This window comes from Cyprinus carpio, chromosome A15 (assembly GCF_018340385.1).
Source record: "Cyprinus carpio isolate SPL01 chromosome A15, ASM1834038v1, whole genome shotgun sequence".
In the NCBI taxonomy this organism is placed as follows: domain Eukaryota; kingdom Metazoa; phylum Chordata; class Actinopteri; order Cypriniformes; family Cyprinidae; genus Cyprinus; species Cyprinus carpio.
In genome coordinates this window covers 16,485,503-16,509,462 of record NC_056586.1, presented here as the reverse complement: position 1 = coordinate 16,509,462, position 23,960 = coordinate 16,485,503, and the positions used below count along the sequence as shown (strand labels likewise).

Genomic DNA, 23,960 nt, shown 5'->3' with positions numbered 1-23,960 from the left:
GGAGCCCGGTGGAGCAGGTGGGATGCCGGGCCAGGGTGGAGACGAGGGAGCTAGGAGCCAAGGCGGAGCCGCCGGGTCGAAAGGACCGAGGAGGAGTCCAGGACTCGGAGGCTGGAGGCGGAGGCAGGGAATCCACACGCCCAGGTGGAGGTGGTGACTGGAAGTCCTGCGGCGAAACTCCGCGGCCAGATGGCGCGGACTGAGGGTGAGCTGCGGGGCTGACTGGCACCAGCGGGGATGAGGACGAGGAACTGACTGGTCTAGGACGAGATGAGAGAGGGAGGATGGGAGGAAAGACAGAAGGATCTGGACTGGGCGGAACCAGCGGAGAAACAGAAGGGTCGAGGCTGGGCGGAACCAGCGGAAGAGGAGCAGAGGAACTGACAGGTCGAAGAGGAGGCGGGAGAGGGAGGATGGGAGGGAACACAGAAGAATCAGGGCTGGACGGAACCAGCGGAAAAACAGGAGAATCAGGGATGGGGGGAAGAAGGGGGGATATGGGAGGGTCAGAGCTGGGCGGAACCAGCGGAGAAACAGAAGGGTCGAGGCTGGGCGGAACCAGCGGAAGAGGAGCAGAGGAACTGACAGGTCGAAGAGGAGGTGGGAGAGGGAGGTTAGGAGGGAACACAGGAGGATCAGGGCTGGACAGAACCAGCGAAGGAATAGAAGGATCAGGAATAACCTCCCCAAACCAGTCTATTAGATCCATAAGTTCTTCTGTATACTTCCCAGAAACCGCATGCAGCTCACCCTCAGTCGCAGGAGTGTGGGCGGGGCGCTCCTCCACGCCCTCGATCTCCACCAATCGTCCCACGACGCACGGGGTTGCCAGCTCACACACCTGGTCAGTCCGCGCACTCTCGAGTTCCTCCTCCCTGTCGGCGATAGGCTCGGGCTCTGCGGCTGCGGCGGTCTCTAGCTCCGTGCAGCGGGGGTGATGGCTGGCTGGTCTCTGGGTCGGGAGTGGGGCTGGAGATCTCCTCCTCAGCGGGGCAGACGGTGAAAGGAGATCCGTTTTGCTCCAGCACCCACTCCACGAACGCGGCGAAATCCTCTCTGGGACCGTTCGCTGGGAGGCGTGCCTTACACCGCTCGCTCAGGCCAGCATAGTAAAACGCACAGAGCGAGCGGTCCGGGAAGTTTGTAAGGCACGCCAGATCGAAAAAGTCCCTGGTATGGTCCTCCAGCGAACGGTCCAGTTGCTCCAGGCATAGGAGTCGGACGCCTGGGATCTCCATTCCGAGAGGGGGCAAAACAAACAAAAAAAAACACGAAAAGAAAAAACGCCGCTAAACTGTAAAGGTCCGCTATTCTGTCACACCCGGGCTGGCGTGCTGAGTAAAGCGCTCGAAGAGGAAGGTATAATAGGGTATTTTTAATAATCCAGGTAACTCAAACACTCAATAATAAACATCAGAACAACATCACCTATAACACTAACCACTCAACATGAACAATAGCGGACCAGGAGGAACTAAACAAACAGGGCTTTTAAACACCAGGAAAGTAATCAGAGGAGTGGAAACAGGTGGGGAGTAATCAATTAACAAAACGAGGAATGGAACGGAACATGACCAAATAGGGATAACAGAAAAGGAACAGAAAGTCCATGACTGTGACACTGACATTGCCATATCTTTTATTAAAAGCTAATAGTTGTTTTGAGAGTGCACAAAGATACAGAGATGTAGAGATAAAGAGAATGAAATAAAAGATATTAGATATGCAGAACAAAGCACACAGACTGCTGAAATTGAAATAACCTGAAAACCAGTAAAGGTCCAATTGAAAAAAATGAATTTCTGCTGTCAATAAATATGGAAGAATCCAACAGGTCTGTTCGCTGTTGACATAGCAATGTGTGTTTTAGAAGTCAAGAACATGGCTAAAAATATAATGGTGCTTATCAGTTGTATTTTTAGTCCATTGTAAATCAGATCATCATTTCTTTGTCGTTGTTTTTAATTGTATGCTGAAATATCTCTACATGTGGCCTTCACACTGTTGTTGAGAGCCTAATTCAAAGTTAGACCTTGACATCATGAACACTTTTTCAGGCCAGGGTTGTGCATTCAGAATTTAATTTAGAATGTCTTTTAAATTAGCAAATGTACCAAACAGGATGCAGAAATTAATACAATTGAAATCTTAAGTATAACATAGATTTGAAACACAAGTGTGTGCAGCAACTGTATGTGTAAAGGGCACAGAGGTTTCCAGGGCTTTGGTTCTGAGTGACAATATTTGCCAAACTCAGTATGAGATTTGGGAGATTTAATCGACAGTTTATTTGCACAGGAAGCAGTTTAACATTTCATGTCCTGCCCTAATGTCAAAACAGTAACGTATGAGACACACAAGCATTCAAAGACTTGTGACAATCATTGAGTGGATGTTTGCAGCAGTACCTTTGTTGAAGTAAATATTTTAGTGTTTTCTGCCTTTTCAGTAGTATAGTGTATCGAGCCCTTATAAAAACCTGTGATAACGTTGAGTAAATACCCATAGGAAATTTTATTTCTCAAATTTTGTTCTTTCATTTCTCCAGAACACTTGAAATCTAACTGAGGACTTAGTCGCAGATGTTTCCCCAAAAAATCATTCAAACTGTTGACATGCAGTAAAGAACTATAAAAGAAAATGTGGATTGCATAGCTCCAATTATGGTTTTGGAACAATCTGATTAGAAATCTTTTGAGTTTGTTTTAAAATACACAATGTTTTATTGCAGATTTTAATCTAAAGAGTATCCAAACACAACTTCACTATTGTCATACGTATGTGCACAATTTTGCCTTGTGTTTGGACTCTTATGTTGTATTCATGTCTCCTGAGTTTCCTGTGCCAGTTTGTAGTCATTTTGTAGTTTTTTTTTCTGATTGGTTGCCATTGATTGTGTCTCCAGATGTCCCTCATGTCCTTGTTATCCCTTGAGTATTTAAGCTCTGGTTTACCCATGTTCCACTGTGGTTTGTTCTGAGTTCCTGTTTCCCTGATTTTATGTTCTTGTTTAGTTTATCATTAAAATAGCTGCTTTTAGCCCTTGTCTTTCATCACAGATATGTTTTTAAATATTTTCTAAACTTGAAGGTCTCCATTCTCTAAAACAATATCCAAAGAACTCTTGTCTTTATTTAATTAATTTTAAGTCATCCTGCACTCTCAGGGGGAAAAATATGATACAAAAACAGTTACTGAGACGGTACCCATTCAAAGGGTACTGTACTTATATGTACAATTTAGGTACTAAAAAAGGGTTCTGACCCGTTGACAGATTTTATACTTTTTTCTGAGTGTATGGCTCAATTGGAAGCTTTCTGATGCCCCCTAGTGGGCCCCGGCTCCCTAGTTGAAAACTACTACTTATTTTGAGATTATTTGGATGAAAATTCTCCATTTTATCTTTTTAAATTTTTAAAAATGTAGGTTCTAAATGGATCTCACTTCTGCTTTTTCTTTGGTACAGCTATTTTCCTTCATGTATAAGGTTAAACACAGATATGGCCATATTAGCTTTTAACTGGAGATAAACAAGCTCATTCTGCCCCAGGAGGAATGTGTGCCAGACACCCCACTGTAGAGTTATTGATAGAATATCTTGGAGGAATGCTGATCTTTGAATTGGCTTCAATCATATGATGAAGATCCTGCAGGCAAGAGAAGGCCTTTTAACACAGAGGAATTGTCTCTTATTTGGTGCTTTTTCTCAGTGCCTCAATCCCTAATTCATTCTGAGTTGAGAGTAAAATGTGAAAAGATGCCTAGCAGTGACTGAGATTCCTTCTATGGGCTCAAAACAAAATGATGATCGGGTTTGTCTCAACATAATGAGTGACTATTATCCCATTCACATCTCCAGTATTATGCCCCATCACTAGATCATAGAAGAAAGCGCTGATAGAAGTAGAGACCCAAGAGAGAAGCAGTCAGTGAGAAAAAGTAAAGGAGGAGAACAAGAGGGAGCCTAAAAATTACTCCGCAAGATTACGGTCAGATAATAGTTTCTGGCTATTATAAGCTCCACGCTGAGAGTTTTATAATTAAACAAACCCATAAAGGAGACTTCAATCAGAGGCAAAGATTTTACCAAAATGGACTTGACTGTTTCCATAATCTACATTAAGCGCAGCAGTAACATAAAACCTGAATTATGGATCATGAGAAAATTAACAAATTCTCAAGGTCACTTTTAGAGCATGGTTATAATAAAAAGAGAGAGCATGATTTAAGTGTGTAGCTGTGTGTGAGTTTATCCTTGCATATACATTGATTTATGCAGGGTACCATATGTCTTTGCGTGGCTGCTTCAATTTGTGCATGCTCTCTTTGGAATTTACGTGTCTCCCCGATGATTATCTAGTTCCTTAGCCAGCGCCATCCACATGTCATGTGTTAGTAGTGCAGTGTGACAGATGCCAGCCAAAGCCTGCAGGGAGGACAGCATCCCTATTTCAGCACTCACTGGTCATGGCACTATGGGAATGAAAGCATCTCTCTGGTGGGTCTGTCAGTAGAGTGTTAGAACGCATGGGACGACTGTCAACACTGTTGCACTGCCATATACTTTTGTAGGGCATCATGAACTTTTTTTTTAAGGGGCGCCAGTGGTAATTCTGACTTACTTACTGCCCTAGCCCAGATAAAACATGACCAAAGAAACAACTTACCTGTAGTAGTTGATTTAAAAAAAAAAAAAATGGAATATTGTGGAATATTATTAAAGTTTTAAAATATACATTTTTGGCAAATCAAAACTGTATATATATATATATATATATATATATATATATATATATATATATATATATATATATATATATATATTATCTTGTAATGGCAAGCTGCATTTTCAGAGTAGCCTTTACTACAGTCCTCAGTATCACATGATCCTTTATAAATCATTTTTGCGGAAACAAAACAAGTTTTGTTTGAGGACTATTTGATGAATACATATTTCTAAGGAACAGTGTTTATTTAAAATAGAAATCTTTTGTACTGCCTCATTGTCAGTTTTGATCAATTTAAATGTTCCTTGCCCAAAAGCATTAATTTATTAGCAATAATTTATAATTTATTAATTGATTTCTTTTTCTTTTTTTATCTCACTGACTCCAAACTTTTGAACGGTAGTGTATATATTGTGTTAGGATTTTATATGTGTGTGTGTGTGTGTGTGTGTGTGTGTGTGTGTGTGTGTGTGTGTGTGTGTGTGTGTGTGTGTGTGTGTGTGTGTTTATGCAACATTAAGCTGAATTTGCAAAGAAAAAAAATCCAATCAATTTATCCATATTTTATTTTATTTATTTATTTTATTAAAAAATTGGCTTGTTTGAAAAAAAAAGATGTCTTTTTTCCACTTACCTTCCTTTCTACTTAACATCAACAGAACTTAGGTTGACATGACCTTTCCAACGCAATTAGCCACTAAATCAGAAATTAATTATTAATATTAACAAAACCAACAGGGCTTAGGGTTGTTTGTCTCTCTTACCTCATTATCATCCACTAATGACCAAGCCAGCAACTGACAGAGGAGAGATATTTGTGCTGAGATTTCAGGTGTTGATAAAGGGCATTTAGAGAAGCCCCATGCTACGCTGGAGACTTCCATTCTGGACACCACAGCAGCCAGGAAATGTGTATTTAATTAAAGTTTGTGTATGAATTATGAGTTAATAAGAACATTATTGCAAGATAAAATATCAGCTACAAGCATCAGGTATGCAAACTCATTCCGACTTAACCATTACAATGTACATCCTTCAAGCCAGTCTTATGGAGAAGAAAAACAAAACACTGGGTTCATTTGTCTATGTGGAGGCAAAACAAGCAAATAATCTATGAATAAAAAATCCCTGTCCAAACTAAGTGCAACCTGTGCCTGCTTTTGAAATGGTCAAAATGTACATGAAGATGAGGACATAAGTAGAGAATGATTCTCATTAAAATACCACTTCTTGTGCTACTAATTACTTATAATTACAGAAAGCTGGAATGATAAGAATTTATCTCCCATGGGACAGGGTAGAATGACGCTTGCTGGCCTCTATGCTCATCCTTTTGTCATTCACTGAGTGTCCTCCAGGAGATGAGCTGTTTGGCATGCAGAGAGATCTGAGGCATGTTTCATAACTGTATGGTAATTGAAGTCCAGTGATGTGATCAGAGTCTGTGTATTACTTGAAATTACTGAATTACACTGAGCTCAAAAAATGTCTTCTACTTACGATGAGTCCCTAAAATACAAGTTTGATCAAACAGTATCTTAACCCAAAAAAAAAAAAAAAAAACTTGCTAACTTTTTAGTGTTTCTGAGTAAAAACTAATAGATGTATATTTGACCTAAACTTGGGACTCTACAGTCATTGAGTAGAATTATTTTATACTGTAATAATTTTACCTGCATATTATCTGGAAAAAAAATCAGTTTATTACAATGTACAAAACAATCAGACTGGCAACAAGACAAACTTACAGTAATAATACTTAAGTCTTCTGAGGTCATTTTCACTGCATTCGATAACTGAGAGGCAAGCCAGTTACGTTTGTTTGAAATGAGAGAGCAAGTCTGTGATGTTATACGAGAGGCATGAACATAGCGCCTGTTTCAGTATATCCAATATGTGGATAGGAAACATCAGGCTGTTAAATGACGGATCAAGTAATCAGAATCAAGTATTCCAGAAGGTCATGTAATAGAGTACAACAGTGCCCGCCCACTTTTTCAGCAGCCTTGGTTCTTGAAGTATTTTTTCCATTTATTTTTCCCTTAGGAGCTTTTAAAAAAAGTCTTACTTATAAGTTATACGCCATTAACCAAACAAACAGCTACAAGGTGAATCCCAACATTACAACCTTCAATTTCAAGCAAAAAAAGTATTTGAAAATCTGATAAAAAGACAAAGGTACAAGACTGTGTACTTCCCTTGAGAGTTTCACAATCAAAATGAAAAGGTCATTTGCAGTGCTTCTTGGGAGTGGGCGAGATTGTTTGAGATTCTCTGATTGGTTGCGATTTCACTGCATAATCATGGGCAATGTAGTTTTTCGCCAGGAATTCAGCTGTTAAACATGATTATTTAAAAATAATTCAAAATTATGCAGACTAACAGCATCAACAAAAGCATATAACATCAATTAACAACCATGTAGCTAACAGAAGGTCTGCCTTTGAAGGTTTAGAAGTTACTGTTAAAAATCAGTTCCCCTCTGGAGAAAATGAATGGGCTTTTTACTTCCGGAACCCAACTGTCACTATTTAAACATGAGAAAATGAAGCTGAAAGCTGATTGTGGTGATATTTAAGTGATAAATGTGAAGCTTGGCACTTTTTTCAATGTTAAAATATTTATTCCTATCCCAGTTTATTGTAAAGTTACAATTATAAGTAAGCTATAATAAACATCGGCTCAACCAGCGTTATCTTGGGACAGGACTTGTCTATGTTTGGCCGAACAAAGGTGTGTCTTTCAGAAACCTGTTTGAAAACAGTCAATATGTTTGGTGCTGGAATTTACACTATCAGGTTTTTTCAAATAATAAGGGTTATCCTGTAGCCCAATAACAGTACTAAACAGGTGCAGACTGGAAAGTTTGTCTCTAGTTACTCTGCATTTCAGTCTGGGGGTGTTTGTGGTGATGAGTGAAGGTCTCAGAAATGGGGAATATGAGCAGCTGTGCATGAGAATGCTGTCAGGCCACAGGTGTTCCTTCTTTTGCTTACCAACTGCCGCTCTCCTTTCCCATCCATCTGCCCATAACAACGCTGTCTAGGATCACGTTTGAATACCTAGTTTCTCCACTCACAGCTGTGTAATCATAGCTAATCCACAAAAGAGTTATTTCTCTCTTTTTTTTTTTTTTTTGTCTTAAGCAGAAACAAGCTGAATCCACTCGAGCACAGAATATATTTGTTAGCAGACGTAGATTTCTGGGCCTGACAACGTTTTAATGCTGAATTTTAAAACAAGGCCATTCTCTATACTGATAACTCAGCACAACAAACCAATTAAGGTCTGAAGCACTGCTTTCAGATAAGCATCTGAAATCTGAATATACCATGTTGCATCATATACATGTTTCAATTTCAATACCTGTGAGAAATTGTGAAGTGCAAGCAGAAGATAGAAAGAAACAGAGAAACACAAAAGTAGGAGGCAGTCTAAGAGATAGGCAGGATATGTGTGGCTGCACTTTTTTTTCTTAGACCAGCCAAGAAGAAAACACGCCTGTGTGTTTGAGAGCAAATCGAGGAAATTGGACCTCTTACTAGTAGAAACAACACAGCCCTGCTGAGACTGCCACACAACCAGTTAGGCCAAACATTTCAAGAAAATGTCATAGTGCATATGATCTGATAAATTCAGTATTTTCTCACTCTTATCTATTTATGCGTCATAGACACTTGCACTTTGCACTTTGAAGTGAAAGGCCAATTTTTACCCAACAGACCAAAGAAACCTCATTAGCCTAAAAGCAACTCATCTGACTTTTAAAAACAAATTTTCTTCATAATTCTAAAATCCAACACAGTTATTCCATCTGATGGCCTTATAGTTTGTGCTGCTATTGACAACTGTTGGCAAATCTAAATCCATTTTGTTGATGCCAATTAACAGAGCATATTTATTGGGGAGACTAAGGGTGAGATGTAAAACTAAAAGTTTCACCAATTAGAAATTAGGTCTGTGTGTGTGCATGTATGCACTACTGTTCAAAAGTTTGGAGTCAGTAAGATTATTTTGAAACAAAGAAATCAGTTTTCCGATATCCAATACTCTTTTATTCAGCAAGAATTGATCATAAAAACATTTTTTCGCAGTATATACACTCTAAAAATGACACTACTGCGAAAAAAATTTTTTTTTGATCAATTCTTACTGAATAAAAGAGTATTGGATCTTTTGAACTTTCTATTCATCAAAGAATCCACAAAAAAATATTAAGCAGCACAACAGTTTTGAACATTGATAATAATAAGATATGTTTTATGAACAGCAAATCAACATATTAGAATGAGTTTTGAAGGACCATGTGACACTAAAGTAATGGCTGCCGAAAATTCACTTAAATCGTAATAATATTTCATAATTCTACTGTTTTCACTGTGTTTCTGATCAAATAAATGTATCTTTGGAGAGAAATTTTACTGACCCCAGACTTTTGAATGGTAATTTGTATATATGATATTCACAAAAACTTTTCATCTGCAGTTACAACTCTGCAGACTTATAAAAGAAATTAATACAGTGTATACAAGACCAAATATCTCCAAAAAGATACTGCAAAAGTACACTGTAGCGGTGTACTCTGAGGTAAATAAAAATCAGACCCAAATCAGTTCAAAACCAACCCACTGTTCTCATATCTCCACCACAGGCTCCATACAGGCATTCTTAAGGGGTCTTTAGTGTGCTGTGAGAGGCTTGATGGGTGTGTTTTGTTCCTACACCAAGTCTATTGAAATAACAATTGTCTCTGCGTAAAGCTTTGGGCCTCCTCCGAGGAAATTTGGTTTTCCAGACTGACTCACTATGTGGTTATGCAGTCAGCAACCTGAGAGCTTGAGCATCTGTGATAGAGCCATGCAAAAGGTCTAGAGACAATTAAATGTGCAATAAATGGGGCAAGGGAAATGTCCTAGTAAAGACTGGGCTGTTAGACCATATTTATGATCTGTTTAACCACGTATGATTTGATCTAGTGCAGTGGTTGTCAATTCTGATCCTGGCACTGCACATTTTAGATGTCTCCCTTATCTGACACACCCTGTTCAGGTCCTGGAGCCTCTACTAATGAGCTGATGGTATGTTAAATAAGGTTTGGCTCCTTTGGTACCTAAGGACCACCGATCTAGTTAAAACAAACTGATCAGACTTTGCAATAATCTGCAGGTCATTCAAGTGTCTCCCACTGACAGCTTCAGCACTAACCAGTTAATCTATCGACTTACCATTCACTCCTTACACTTCATCATTTGATCATAAACAGTGTCCATAAATAAATGTGACAGACTGTTTGAGCCAAAACTGTTTAAGCCACCAAGAGAAATATATTGGAGCCAGGAAGACAGCACAATCCTTTCTGATGAAAAACTGGCCATGAACTGCAGTGCGGCACCCTCCACTAGCATCTTAAGAAAATATTTCATGATATGATGATGAATATTTTAAACACATCTGCTTTACGCTGAGCTTACCCGGGGGCAGACACACATGATTCTGGGAAAATTATCATGGATGAGAGCTGTTACAACTTAACAGCCTGCTACATAAACTTTCAACACCAACTGCAACAAGCATCTTTGTTTTATGTATGTATATAAAACCTCTGTCATATTCCATTTCAAACAGCTTTTTTTGTTGTTCAAAATAAATAAATAAATCTAAAAATAACACTTCAGTTTTTGCAAATATTGCAACAAGCACCTTTATGATGAAAACAGTCAATGTTCAATGAAGAACAGCTCAAATTGAAACAAATAAAATTAAAAAAATGTATTTTTTTAATATTTATTATTTATAAAAAAAAAAAAAAACAAGCATGCAGTGATTCCACACAATATGATATCTATTCTCATTTTTATTATTATTTTTTAAAGCAATATTTAAGCAGCCTATAAATATTCTAAATATTTAAATAAAAATTTCAATAAAAATGTATGTCTATTTATAAACAGCAGGAACAAAAGTTGTAAATTGCACTTACCCCGTTTAAACATGTTGGATATTGTTAATTCTCTGTCTGTCCACTCAGGTTCATTTATTCTTGTATTCCAGACTTCACAGTGTCAGTAAGATGCCAGGCGGTCTATCGAACGTTGTCTGATTTAATCAGAATACATAAATGTATGTACTCCTATAGATGAGACTTCTTGCTGAATTTCAGTTTGGCTAATTTATTGCAATACTGTTGTCCATTTCATCCTGTGTGGTCCAGAGCAAATATTTCACTAGATGCAATTGAGAGCAGTCCAAATGGAGCAGAACACATTCTGCAGTATTAATTGTTATCCAGTAAATAGATTAAGCAGGGCACCTGGTGGTGTAGTTCAGCTCTCAGCGAACCCCACGAAACAAGCAGTATTGTAGAATGTTATCCAGAAAAGCTCTAAAAGCTCTTATTGCCAGAAACTGACGCGTTTGAGAATCGGTTATCCCTCTAAAACACAGAATGTTGGGGGAAAATCAGAAGATGGTCCTCAATCCGAGCCGCGGCAACTCTGGTGTCGGTCTCTCGCGCCACTCTTCAGAGAGACTGTACACCGAACTATGGGGAGGTGTCCCGCTGCCTCCATACAAAATCTCCAACAGTCCACCTTCTTGAAAGCATTTTGTCCAGATATTTCGGGTCTCGGGACACGGACAAATCACATATATGATCGTTACACCTTCACATATCGCGCACGGTGAGTGAGTGGCGGAATAGACAGATGATGCGCTCCAGCTGAGAGATGCGCGTGCCTGTGATTCCTCTGAGCTGATGGGGCTCTCGATCCACTTATGGACTGTTGTTTTCTCTCTCTCCCTCCCTCCCCAAAATAATCTGACATTACCATGTGTTGGTTTAGTGGTTGATATATTCCTGGTGTGTGCAGCTCGAGTTCTCTCTCTCTCTCTCTCTCTCTCTCTCTCTCTTTGTGTGTGTGTGTGTGTGTGTGTGTGTGTGTGTGTGTGTGTGTGTGTGTGTGTGTGTGTGTGTGTGTGTGTGTGTGTGTGTGTGTGTCTTTGTGTCTTGCTTTCCTGGCTTGTTTTCCTACTGTCTCTAGGCTGGCAGACCTTGAATACAACCTTGCTTGATTTGCTATTAATTATATATATATATATATATATATATATATATATATATATATATATATATATATATATGTGGTGTGTGTGTGTGTGTGTGTGTGTGTGTGTGTGTGTGTGTGTGTGTGTGTGTGTTATAGAAAACGTTTCAAAGATGAAAAATGCAAGTACTTTCTTTCTTTCTTTCTTTGGCCCTTTCACCTCTATGTGTAGCTTTCACTTGCATCTGAGACACAGGAACACTTTCACTGATTCATTCACTGTGAAGGAGACTGGTGACTCAAGTTATAGCACTTCTGTCTCCATTCACAGGCAGATACACACCAGGCGACAGAGCACAGATGGAGATGAGGAGTCATGAAAGACTCTTTATACATTTGATTAATGAGGAGACTGCAGGCTGTGAGAATGACAGCAGCATCTAAGCACCAACCCTGCTCATGTTGAGAAAGCTTGATTTTGTTAGATGCTGTAGATCGACATGTTTCTTAGTAAAAAAAAGCTGTTAGTAACTAAAAAAGTCCTATTTTAATTTCATATTATATATGGATATAGGCTAATGCAGGGATTCCTTACCAGGCTATACCTACACTCTCAGAAAAAGGTACAAAAGCTGTCATGAGGGTGGCACTTTTCAAATGGTAGACCTTTGTAACATTTATTCCTAAAGGGTGCATATTAGTACCTTAAACGTATGTTATGGGTGCATATGGATATTAGTATAGTACATATCAATATTTTAAAAAATAACAAAAAGATTTAGATTTTGCTTTGTTAATCTGATAAAATGACAGTATTTATAAATTTAAGATTTACAAATACTTTAAGAAAGGTACAAAGGCTAAATGTTAAATTTGATTTACTCCAGGCTAAATGGTACATATTACTCCCTTGAAGGTAGCCTATACTTTATTAGTACTTGTACTAGGCCTACTATTATTACTAACTAAACCGTATAATGTAAAGCCCCAGTGACAGTTTTGTGTCTTTTTTCAAAGAGTGTAGTTGTATAAACCTGTAGAGAAACATTTTCAGTTTTAAAACTGAACCATGACTCTAATTATGGAAAGGAGGATACAATGTCAGCTTTTCAAGATAAGTATATTTTCCAGATAATACTTCAAGTCATTTACTTAATTTGGGAAACAAGATTTAAACATTTTTCTCACTCAGCATAAATGGTGTTTGATGTTAATATATATCTGCTTTTTTATTTTAAGAAGAACTTTGTTTCTTGGGTCACTGGCATAAAATGTTTGAACTTCCCTTGCGTACATCGATGGTATCGGCACTTGATTTGCTCACATCAGCTCTGTGTGTGATGAGTAATGCCTGTTTCACTCCACGTGCACTTGTTTGGGGAAAGATGGCGACTCCCACTAGCGAGATAGAAGTGATCACTGCGAAAAAACCTTAAAGGTGAGTAGGTATTTGTTTGATTTCTTAATACTTCATCGTGTTTGTGATGTCTGTCAGCTACAAAATCCAGATCGGTCTTTTAAAGTAACATCGCAAAAAATCTGCAGATGCTGATGTTGTGTGAAATATATATGGTGACTTATAAAATATATTGTTGTCACTCTGTGTTATTGTTTTATTAGACATGTTCTTACAGTATGTGATCTAAACTATATGTGTTACTGCAGTCACATATTAACACCGGGGCTATAAGTTGAGAAAAAGTTAACATACACCTCAAACAATTCATTATTTAAACTGTAGTTTCTGTTGATTAACAGAGAAGTGTGCAATCCATTTTTTTTTCTGTATAAGTTTAATATACAGAAAATATAGTTGCCTAATAGCTGTCAAAGATAAAAGGCATGACACATAGACCTGGTCCCCATACATGTGTAAATGCATTTCATGTGTAATTATGTGGTCTCTGAATATTAGGCACCATGGTTTTTCAACTGGTTATTAACTAATCTCATTCAAAACATTTATCATATATCATAATTATATATAATCATATATCATAATTGAATTATTTACAACTGTAAAACTGAAATGGAGTTGTTCTACAAACACGTATGTACACTGGTGGTAGTAACTGAAAACGGTTTCAGCTTTAGACATCAGTGCTACTTTTGTTTGTAAATTAAAAAGAAATTCAGTGTTTCTTTAATCACTTAAGCTTCACTCCCGACCATGAGATGGTACATCATGAATCACTGCAGATATGTAAAGAAGTATGTAAACTTGTCTACAATCTCTTGCCTGAACTTTGCTGTGTTTTTTGTCTTAAAATGGGAATTGTTATAAGGAAAATATTGGAATGATTGTAATTGTTGTTTTCTGTCACCTATAGATTTTGCATATATGTTGTATTGTTAAGATTTTATCGTTTGTCTTACAGCTTTGAACCTTTATTTATTTTGGCTCTTAAACCATTATTTATTTTTGGATCAGCACAAAAATATTATTTTCTATAAATTTGTAAATAAATGATCATCATCATTTATTAAATTGTTATTATTATTATTATTATTATTATTTTGCTTAGGTATGCTCAAACTTGGTAGATAATCCTTTTCAAAACAACTTGACATTTTTATTTATTTCCCAATAGTGACTTTCTCTTTGCCAGTCTCCCATCTTGTGAAGCACCTGAAGTTCTTTTCTAGTCCTAGTTCTTTTATTTATAAAAGCACATAATAAACAGTTGCAAGACTGACCAAAGTGCTGTACAAAATCTCTTGGTCAAAAAAAGTAAAACACATACAAAAACATCCTAAAATTTTAAAAGCTAATTTAAGAAAACAAGTATGTTTTCTGAAGAGATTTATAAAGTAATAAAATGGAGCAGCTCTGAGGTGGGCTGGCAGGCTGTTCCATAATCTAGGGCCCACCACCAAAAAAGCTCTATATCCTCTGCGTTTCAACCTTGTGGAAGGAGCCATAAGTAGGTTTTGATGACCATATCTTAAATCTCTGGTAGGGCTATAAGTATGCAGTACACACGTGGTCAGAATTGTTGGTACCCTTGGAAAATATGATCAAAGAAGGCTATGAAAATAAATTTGCATTGTTAATCCTTTTGATCTTTTATTTGAAAAATTCACAAAAATCTAACCTTTAATTGGAGAATAAGAATTTAAAATGGGGGGAAATATCATTTTGAAATAAATGTTTTTCTCTAATACACATTGGACACAATTAACTGAACCCTTTTATTCAATGCTTTTTGAAACTTCCATTTGCCAGTTTAACAGCTCTAAATGTTCTCCTATAATGCCTGATGATGTTAGAGATCACATGACAAGAGATCAGAGACCATTCCTTCATCCAGAATCATTCCAGACCCTTCAGATTCCCAGCTCTATGTTGGTGCTTCTTCTCTTCAGTTCAACCCACTCATTTTCTATAAGGTGCAGGTCAGGGAACTGGAATGGCCATAACAGTCACATTTTGAGTTTTTTATCTTTTGGTATTTGATAGAATTAATGAAGTCAAGTGTCTAAACAAGATGTCCAGGACCTCCAGCAGAAATATAGGCCCAGAACATTAAAAATACAGCAGTATATTTCATTGAAAGAAGCCAGTCCCATTTGAAGTTCCAGTCGTGTCTGACAACTGAATATGCTGGAGATTGTTTTTTGGTGAAAGCATTTTCTTTTCTTGATTTTTTTTTTTCTTTTCTTTTTCTTGAAGCCCTTCCAAACAACATGTAGTGCTGTAGGTGCTGTTTGATTATTATTATTTTTTTTTAAGGTTTTCTGACCCCAAAACTCAACCTTATTCTGCAATTTTCCAGCTGTGATCCTTGAAGGGTCTTCAAACTCTCCTTCTCACCGTGCATTAGGACGCTATAAACAAGTCCTCTTCCAAGCAGATTCATAGGATTTTCTGTTGATTGGATATTCTTAATTATTGCCCTGATTGTCTAGGTCTTTTCGTAAAGCCACTGTTTTCCCTCCTATTTATATTTCTGTGAAACAGGAAGCCATGGCTGGATAATTTCATGTTCATAATCACCTTGGTGTGCTTAAAATTGTGAATATTAATGGGAATATATTTCAGATATATTTTACTCATAAGAATTGCTGGGGGTACCAATAATTATTCTTATTCTCCAAAGAAAGGTTAGAGTTTTGGGATTAAAAAAAAAAAATAACAATGCAGATTCATTTTCACAGCCTTCTTTGATTATATTTAACAAGGGTACCAACAATTCTGACCAAGTGTGTAATTCAGATAAATAACGTGGGACAAGGTTGTGTAAACATTTAAATAAAAATAGTAGAATTTACAAATGTATCCTAACGTGAACTGGGAGCCAGTGAAGAGCTCGCAAACAAGGGGTGGCGGGATCATATTTGCGACCTTCCTTAAGAAGTTTGGCTGCAGCATTTTGGACCAATTGTAAGTGAGCAACCTGGGACTTTGAGATGCCACAGTACAAGGAATTACAATAGTCCAATCGAGAGGGTATACATGTGAACAGCTATCTCAAGAGACTTTTCAGGCAGAAAATGTTTTATTTTAGAAAGTAAGCAGAGCTGAAAAAAGCTGGAGGCAACAACAGGGAAAACATGTTTTTCTGAAGTGAGCCGACTGTCAAAAAGAACACCAAGGTTCCGAACACACTTTGATTCAAAGACTGACAGGCTTTCCAGGGTAGAGTTATTAAACTCGAAATTGTCAGATAGGCCAAAGACAATAACCTCAGTCTTTGAGTCATTTAAGGTAAAAAAGTTACTAGCCAACCAGAGCTTTACCGCATCAAGACAAATAAAGATTGTATCGCTGAAGGGTCAGTTCTTTTAATAGGCAAATAGATCTGGGTATCATCTGCATAAAAGTGGAAAGATACGTCATGCTTTCTAAGAATCAAACCTAAAGGAAGCATGTAGGGAGAGAAAAGCAAAGGTGCTAGAACCTGAACCACCATTGGTCTCTTGGTGGCCTCCCTAACCAGCCTCCTCCTTGCATAGTCATTGAGTTTTTGGGGCTAGCTTGCTCTAAGTAGATTTATAAATGCCATACATTTTCTATTTATTAATCATTGATTAATAGTACTCCCAGAGATATTCAATGAGTTGGAAATATTCCATCTATCCCCTGTCTTGTGCTTTTCAGTTACTTTTCTTGGACCTGGTTAGAGTGGTGTTTTTTTGTTAATCAGTGGAAAAAAGACTACTGTGATTAAGACGTTTCTTATGCTTACCAAGGTTGCATTTATTTGATCAAAAATACAGTAAAACAGTAATACTGCAAAATTATTATTACAGTTTGAAATAACTGTTTTGTATTTGAATATATTTTATAATGTCATTTATTCCTGTGATGACAAGGCTGAATTTTCAGCAGCTATTACTCCAGTCATCAGTGTCAAAAGATCCTTTAGAAATCATTCGAAAGAAGACTGGAGTAATGGCTGCTGAGAATTTTCATAAACATTAAAAATCTTAATTATTCCAAACTTTTGACTGTTAGTGTAGGAATATAGCCATTCACTAAACTGTAGCCAGGACTTACATTACAGATGGTCTGTCTGTCATAGACTTCAAAAATAAATGGACGCCACTGACAGACTCATTCTGCTGATGACTGACCTCCCAGTTCAGTGGCTGTCCTGACGGCGCGCTGATTGATTTGTGTGATGATTAATTTTGGAACTGAGAGACGACTGGATGGGCTTTCCTTGTCCTATTATGTAGGCTGTAGCCCAGTCAATTTCTCATATAAATATGATTTTTAGTGGAACTCGCTAAGGCAGTTTGTTATTGCACATACTGTATTGCACAGTGGTGTCTTAAGTAATGCTTACAGCTAACTTAAATTAAGTGAATTAACTGTCTTATTGTCTTTTAATATAGTGTGAGGTCCCAGGAGATTGGCCAATCAGATTCCTGACGAGATCCTCAACGATCCAGAGCTCATAGAGGCCATTAAGGCTTTGCCAGCTAACTACAATTTTGAGATCCACAAAACAATATGGAGGGTGCATCAAGCCAAAGCCAAGAGAGGTGAGCACATTTAAAAAAATGTTGTTGAAAAAGTTAATAACGTGGTAAACTACAGTGCTTTGTCATGCATTTAAGGTTATATTGAGCTATTTAGTTTAGATATAATTTTTCCACTATGTATGTGTATAAACATTTGATTTGCTGCCTACTTCAACAAAAGGGACAATACTGCTATATATTGTAGGTAGCTTGAGTGCTGCAAAATGTTCATATGTTGTATTTTTTGTGATTAGGCTTACAGTTTCAGTTCCAGAACAGTCTGTCTATAGAGAATTAACTTGCCTGAAAGTTCATCTCTGTTTGCAGGATAATACAGTAGCATTACATAGGCTGCATTATATAGATTAATGTTCTTCCCTATTGTGTTATTTTAGTTATATGAATAGAGTCAAGCACACTGAAAAGCAAAATTGCCTTGGAGGTTTCCAAAGGCATAAATTAAGATGTGGTCTTTTTACTGTTCTCTGGAACAAAGTGCAAGCTTCAAAATTACTGCAGAGGGCTGCTTTAAATCAGCTGGGGAAATTGGTGAGATTCATGATGACATTTAGAGGCATAATTACCTAATTTTGTCAGGACTTTGCTTCAGCAAAATGTGGAAGATATGGTCATTAGCTTATTAACCATCAACTGATGCTGCTGAATAACAAGGACGTGTTTGGCACAGTCAGAATGCCTTTTATTCATCAGAGCACAGCAGCTTGAAATATTATCTTACCATTTGATTTTTATTCAGATTTTGGTAACACTTTAAAATAAGGTTAAATTTGTTAACTTTGTTCATTCATTATGCATTAAGTGCATTACGTAATTTACTGTGGTTAATGTTAATTTCTACATATTATAATCCCATTTTTTTACATTTTAAGATGTATAAATAGCTATAAATAAATGTATTATGAATGAACTATGAACAATAGTATACTGATAAATAAACATTAACCTAGATCAATAAATGCTGTATAAAAATTGTGCATGACTTGTGGGCTGTTTTGCATCAAAATATGTTATATCCTCTGTAGTGACTTCCATAAGCGTTTTTTGCAAAGATCCTGTCAGATTGGTGTGAAATTATTCCCCCGGGAAATAACACTTATGGTTTGTTTTAAAACAGCTTTAATGAGATGTCATACAGTTTCTTAGTGAGATTTTAGCAATTATAAGTGGTCAAGATTTTCCCATGGTTGCCCCACACTATATCACTGTAGCATTTTACTGTAGAATATCCACTTTAATAGAAAAAAATGACATCTTATGCTAATGCACATGCTTTACCTCCTTAGCTAACCTCAGAGAATTTCATCATGGCATAAAAAATCTTGCTAATCCTATTATTCATGCTGTATCATTTATCGTTATGTAAATTTAATTCTCATTTAGTTTGATGCGTCCAATCAAGAGCTGTTCATCTCATCATTGATGATAAATTGACTCAGCTTGAAGGCCTTGTCATGAGTGCTGTGGCTTAGACTGAGTTAAAACAGGCCAGTAGTGCAGTTGTATAAACACCCAAAGTTTGGTTTCAAGAAATGCCATTGACCTTTTTGGGCTTCAAATTGCAATTTGTCTCTTTAAATCTCACCTGACCGACTTCGTATCCTCTTACTTTGGCCATGTGTCTCTGTCTGATGGCAATTTGTCCCAAGGGCCTGTTGAAGCATGTCCTCCATCATTCTAGTGCAGGTGTCAAAGAGCCTTCAAGATGGGCTATTACACAGTGAGATGAAGGAAGAAAATGAAGGAAAACCAGACAAAGAGGATATTTTTCAGTGTATTTAGATACATTTTCAACTTAAGGAATCTGTCTGTAGAGTTAAGACCTACAGTGATGACCAATCTTTAATCACAAAAAGTCCTAATAATGCACCACAGCCGCAGAAATGGCCAATTTCAAGTCTTTATTGATGTGAATGACAACAGACAAGTGTTTGATGTGCTGAATGTGTTAGCAGGTGGCTGGTGCTGAGTACTTTCATGGGGATTGGACAGAATGCTACAGTCTGCTGGGCTCTTTGTTGTAGAGGGTTTTCATTTTAAAAGCCCCCTCTATTTCTGGAGAATCTGGACTCAGTGGGCAAAGATCATTTTGACCAGATTCTCCCTTGCTCTTTTTTTTTTCTACCTTTTCGTCATTCTTTCATGTTTTCCACTATTATTTTTCTCAAATATCCATAATGAAGCAGTCACTCTGAATCTTACAAGTTTGTCATGACTCAATTTTCATGTTGGTGTTATATCTTTCACTTGGATGTTATAAGTTGCACTGAGTAAATACAGCTGGATAAAGCAAAAACTGTGTCCGTCTTTATTCATTCTTTTAAATACAGTATCCACTGTATAATATTTATTTAAAAAAAGCTTTAATACATAATTTTCTTTCCATTGATCATATACATTTGTGTCTTCCAAATGTAAACATTTGGTTTAGTGTGATGTATTTACCAAATTACGAAGTAATTATTTGCACTACACCATAATTTTTTGGGAAACTCTATATATAAATTGATTGCAAAAACCTTTATTGTTGCAGAGCCTTTTCTTTTTCACTCGTATGTAGCCCAATTGATGTATTTATTGTAGGCTAAATTGAATTTGTATTTATGACCTGTGCCTGGTCACTGTGTGTTCTGTCATATTAGATCTGTATCAGATATTCCTGTACTGTGACATCAGCACAAACTTCATCTACTTTCATTTCCTGCTATGACAAGGTGAACTTTATGTAATAAGGATGCTTGTGTAACATATTCTTTCAACTGTAATGTGTTATGCTGTAATGTTCTCTTGACTCTAGCGTACAGGATGAGACCAGTCACACCTGATATATAGACAAGCTTTCCACAGTTATATATATATATATATATACATACATATATACAGGTCCTTCTCAAAAAATTAGCATATTGTGATAAAAGTTCATTATTTTCCATAATGTAATGATAAAAATTAAACTTTCATATATTTTAGATTCATTGCACACCAACTGAAATATTTCAGGTCTTTTATTGTTTTAATACTGATGATTTTGGCATACAGCTCATGAAAACCCAAAATTCCTATCTCAAAAAATTAGCATATTTCATCCGACCAATAAAAGAAAAGTGTTTTTAATACAAAAAAAGTAAACCTTCAAATAATTATGTTCAGTTATGCACTCAATACTTGGTCGGGAATCCTTTTGCAGAAATGACTGCTTTAATGCGGCGTGGCATGGAGGCAATCAGCCTGTGGCACTGCTGAGGTGTTATGGAGGCCCAGGATGCTTCGATAGCGGCCTTAAGCTCATCCAGAGTGTTGGGTCTTGCGTCTCTCAACTTTCTCTTCACAATATCCCACAGATTCTCTATGGGGTTCAGGTCAGGAGAGTTGGCAGGCCAATTGAGCACAGTAATACCATGGTCAGTAAAACCATTTACCAGTGGTTTTGGCACTGTGAGCAGGTGCCAGGTCGTGCTGAAAAACGAAATCTTCATCTCCATAAAGCTTTTCAGCAGATGGAAGCATGAAGTGCTCCAAAATCTCCTGATAGCTAGCTGCATTGACCCTGCCCTTGATAAAACACAGTGGACCAACACCAGCAGCTGACATGGCACCCTAGACCATCACTGACTGTGGGTACTTGACACTGGACTTCAGGCATTTTGGCATTTCCTTCTCTTCCAGTCTTCCTCCAGACTCTGGCACCTTGATTTCCGAATGACATGCAAAATTTGCTTTCATCCGAAAAGAGTACTTTGGACCACTGAGCAACAGTCCAGTGCTGCTTCTCTGTAGCCCAGGTCAGGCGCTTCTGCCGCTGTTTCTGGTTCAAAAGCACACGCCTGTGCACGGTGGCTCTGGATGTTTCTACTCCAGACTCAGTCCACTGCTTCCGCAGGTCCCCGAGGTCTGGAATCGGTCCTTCTCCACAATCTTCCTCAGGGTCCGGTCACCTCTTCTCGTTGTGCAGCGTTTTTTGCCACACTTTTTTCCTTCCCACAGACTTCCCACTGAGGTGCCTTGATACAGCACTCTGGGAACAGCCTATTCGTTCAGAAATTTATTTCTGTGTCTTACCCTCTCGCTTGAGGGTGTCAATGATGGCCTTCTGGACAGCAGTCAGGTCGGCAGTCTTACCCATGATTGCGGTTTTGAGTAATGAACCAGGCTGGGAGTTTTTAAAAGCCTCAGGAATCTTTTGCAGGTGTTTAGAGTTAATTAGTTGATTCAGATGATTAGGTTAATAGCTCGTTTAGAGAACCTTTTCATGATATGCTAATTTTTTGAGATAGGAATTTTGGGTTTTCATGAGCTGTATGCCAAAATAATCTGTATTAAAACAATAAAAGACCTGAAATATTTCAGTTGGTGTGCAATGAATCTAAAATATATGAAAGTTTAATTTTATCATTACATTATGGAAAATAATGAACTTCTATCACAATATGCTAATTTTTTGAGAAGGACCTGTGTGTGTGTGTGTGTGTGTGTATATATATATATATATATATATATATATATATATATATATATATATATATATATATATATATATATATATATATATATTTAACATTGTTTTGTTGCACATGATGTAGTCATTGCCCTAGAGACCAGCACTTTTCAGAGATGCATTTCCTGTCAGTAATGAGAGATGCCTTGCAACCCAAACTGGTTGTCTGTCAATTTTGAGAATAAATCATTATGATTCATTCATGGGGCATTACTAGACATAAACAACATCATGAGAGTAGTCCACAAATATCATAATTTATCTGTTAATTAAAAGATACCATTAAATTGTAATATAAATGTAAAAAACTGATGTTGCACAGCTCATTATTTTGCTAAAGTTCTTGAGTTTAAATATGCACATTTTTCTAATAGATCAGAATTGCTACTTTATATCAGAGGATAAATATTAAAAGCCAAAGTGCATTTTAGTCTGATTAGATTAAATGAACTTCACTTGAACTATATGGCAAGTAACATGGCTTCTAGAAGGTCGAGGGGTTTATTTCCATTGGCAGACAGACAGAAAGCAGCAGCAGTAAGATGTGCCACCCCAAGGAGCTGCTCAGCAATAGATAACTGCTACATAACATTTAATTTTCAGTGGGGTTTTGGGCCAAACAGAAAGCAGGCACATAGAAGTGCTTGCCTAGCCTTGACAGCTTATGTCAGTACCCACTACTGGTTCTGACCAGTGGTTACAATGATTTTGCAAGAAATGTTATATGGATTAAGGTTTTATTTAGGGCTGTAATTGACTTATATTGCATGTTTTTTTGTTTTGTTTGTTTTTTCTCAATTTTAATCCTTCACAGCTTTAAATAATAGAATAATTAATTAATTAATAATATTATTCATAATAATTGTTTTTGTTAATATATACAGTAATAATAATCTAGACTAATTTACACATTAAAAAAAACACCACCTACATTTACAAAACCATGTGATATGCTGTATATGCTATATCAGTTTATCTTACAGCTTTTTATTAATAATGTTATGATTATAACAATAATTGATATTGATAAATCACAGATTTACAGAAGAAAAAAATAATTATTGTAAAACATTTTATAGATACAGTATGATACTTTAAGCTTTAATACTTTGATACTTTTCTACCAAAAAGACCAGTTACCAGTTAAACTACTGTTCAGATTTCTGTTTCAAATAAATGCTGTTCTTTTGAACTGTTTTTTTTTTTCACCAAAGAATCCTTTAAAAAATGCCTATTTCCAAAAAAAAAAAAAAAACAGTTTTCAACATTGATAATTACAATAAATGTTTTTTGAGCCCCAACTCCGCATATTACAATGATTTCTGAAGGTCAATCACAGGATTAAATTACATTTTAAAATATATTCAAATAGAAAAGTTATTTTAAATTGTAATACGTTTTACTGTATTTTTAATCAAATAAATGCAGTCTTACTGAGCATAAGAGATTTCTTTCACAAACATTTAAAAATCTTAACAAATCCCAGACTTTTGAACTGAAGTGTAGAGCTGAATAACCCAGAGCTACAGCCCCCTTCTGCCCAGGTCCTGGTTCATTCTAGTCTCTCCTGTCACCTTATTGTCCCTTTCTGACTCAGTAGGCTTCATCAGAGCTGCACAAATCTGTTTCTATGTTCATTTCGCATAATGAGGATGCATTGGTTGCCTGACTGATTATTTGTGAGTTTTTCTGGCCTAAGGATGCCGA

The 23,960-nt window shown here is 37.0% G+C and overlaps 1 protein-coding gene and 1 pseudogene across 1 annotated transcript in view; one reads left to right on the top strand and one right to left on the bottom strand.

Annotated features, from left to right (window-relative positions):
- LOC109079596 (reticulon-4 receptor-like 1) overlaps positions 1 to 11,607 on the bottom strand; it is a 142,693-nt gene extending 131,086 nt beyond the window's left edge. Inside the window, exon 1 of the mRNA XM_042771239.1 lies at positions 10,708 to 11,607. Within this exon, the coding sequence (XP_042627173.1) occupies positions 10,708 to 10,720 (13 nt within the window). The 5' untranslated portion in view covers positions 10,721 to 11,607. The remainder of the gene's footprint in view (positions 1 to 10,707) is intronic.
- A 1,447-nt stretch (positions 11,608 to 13,054) lies between these two features.
- LOC109095810 overlaps positions 13,055 to 23,960 on the top strand; it is a 72,090-nt pseudogene continuing 61,184 nt past the window's right edge.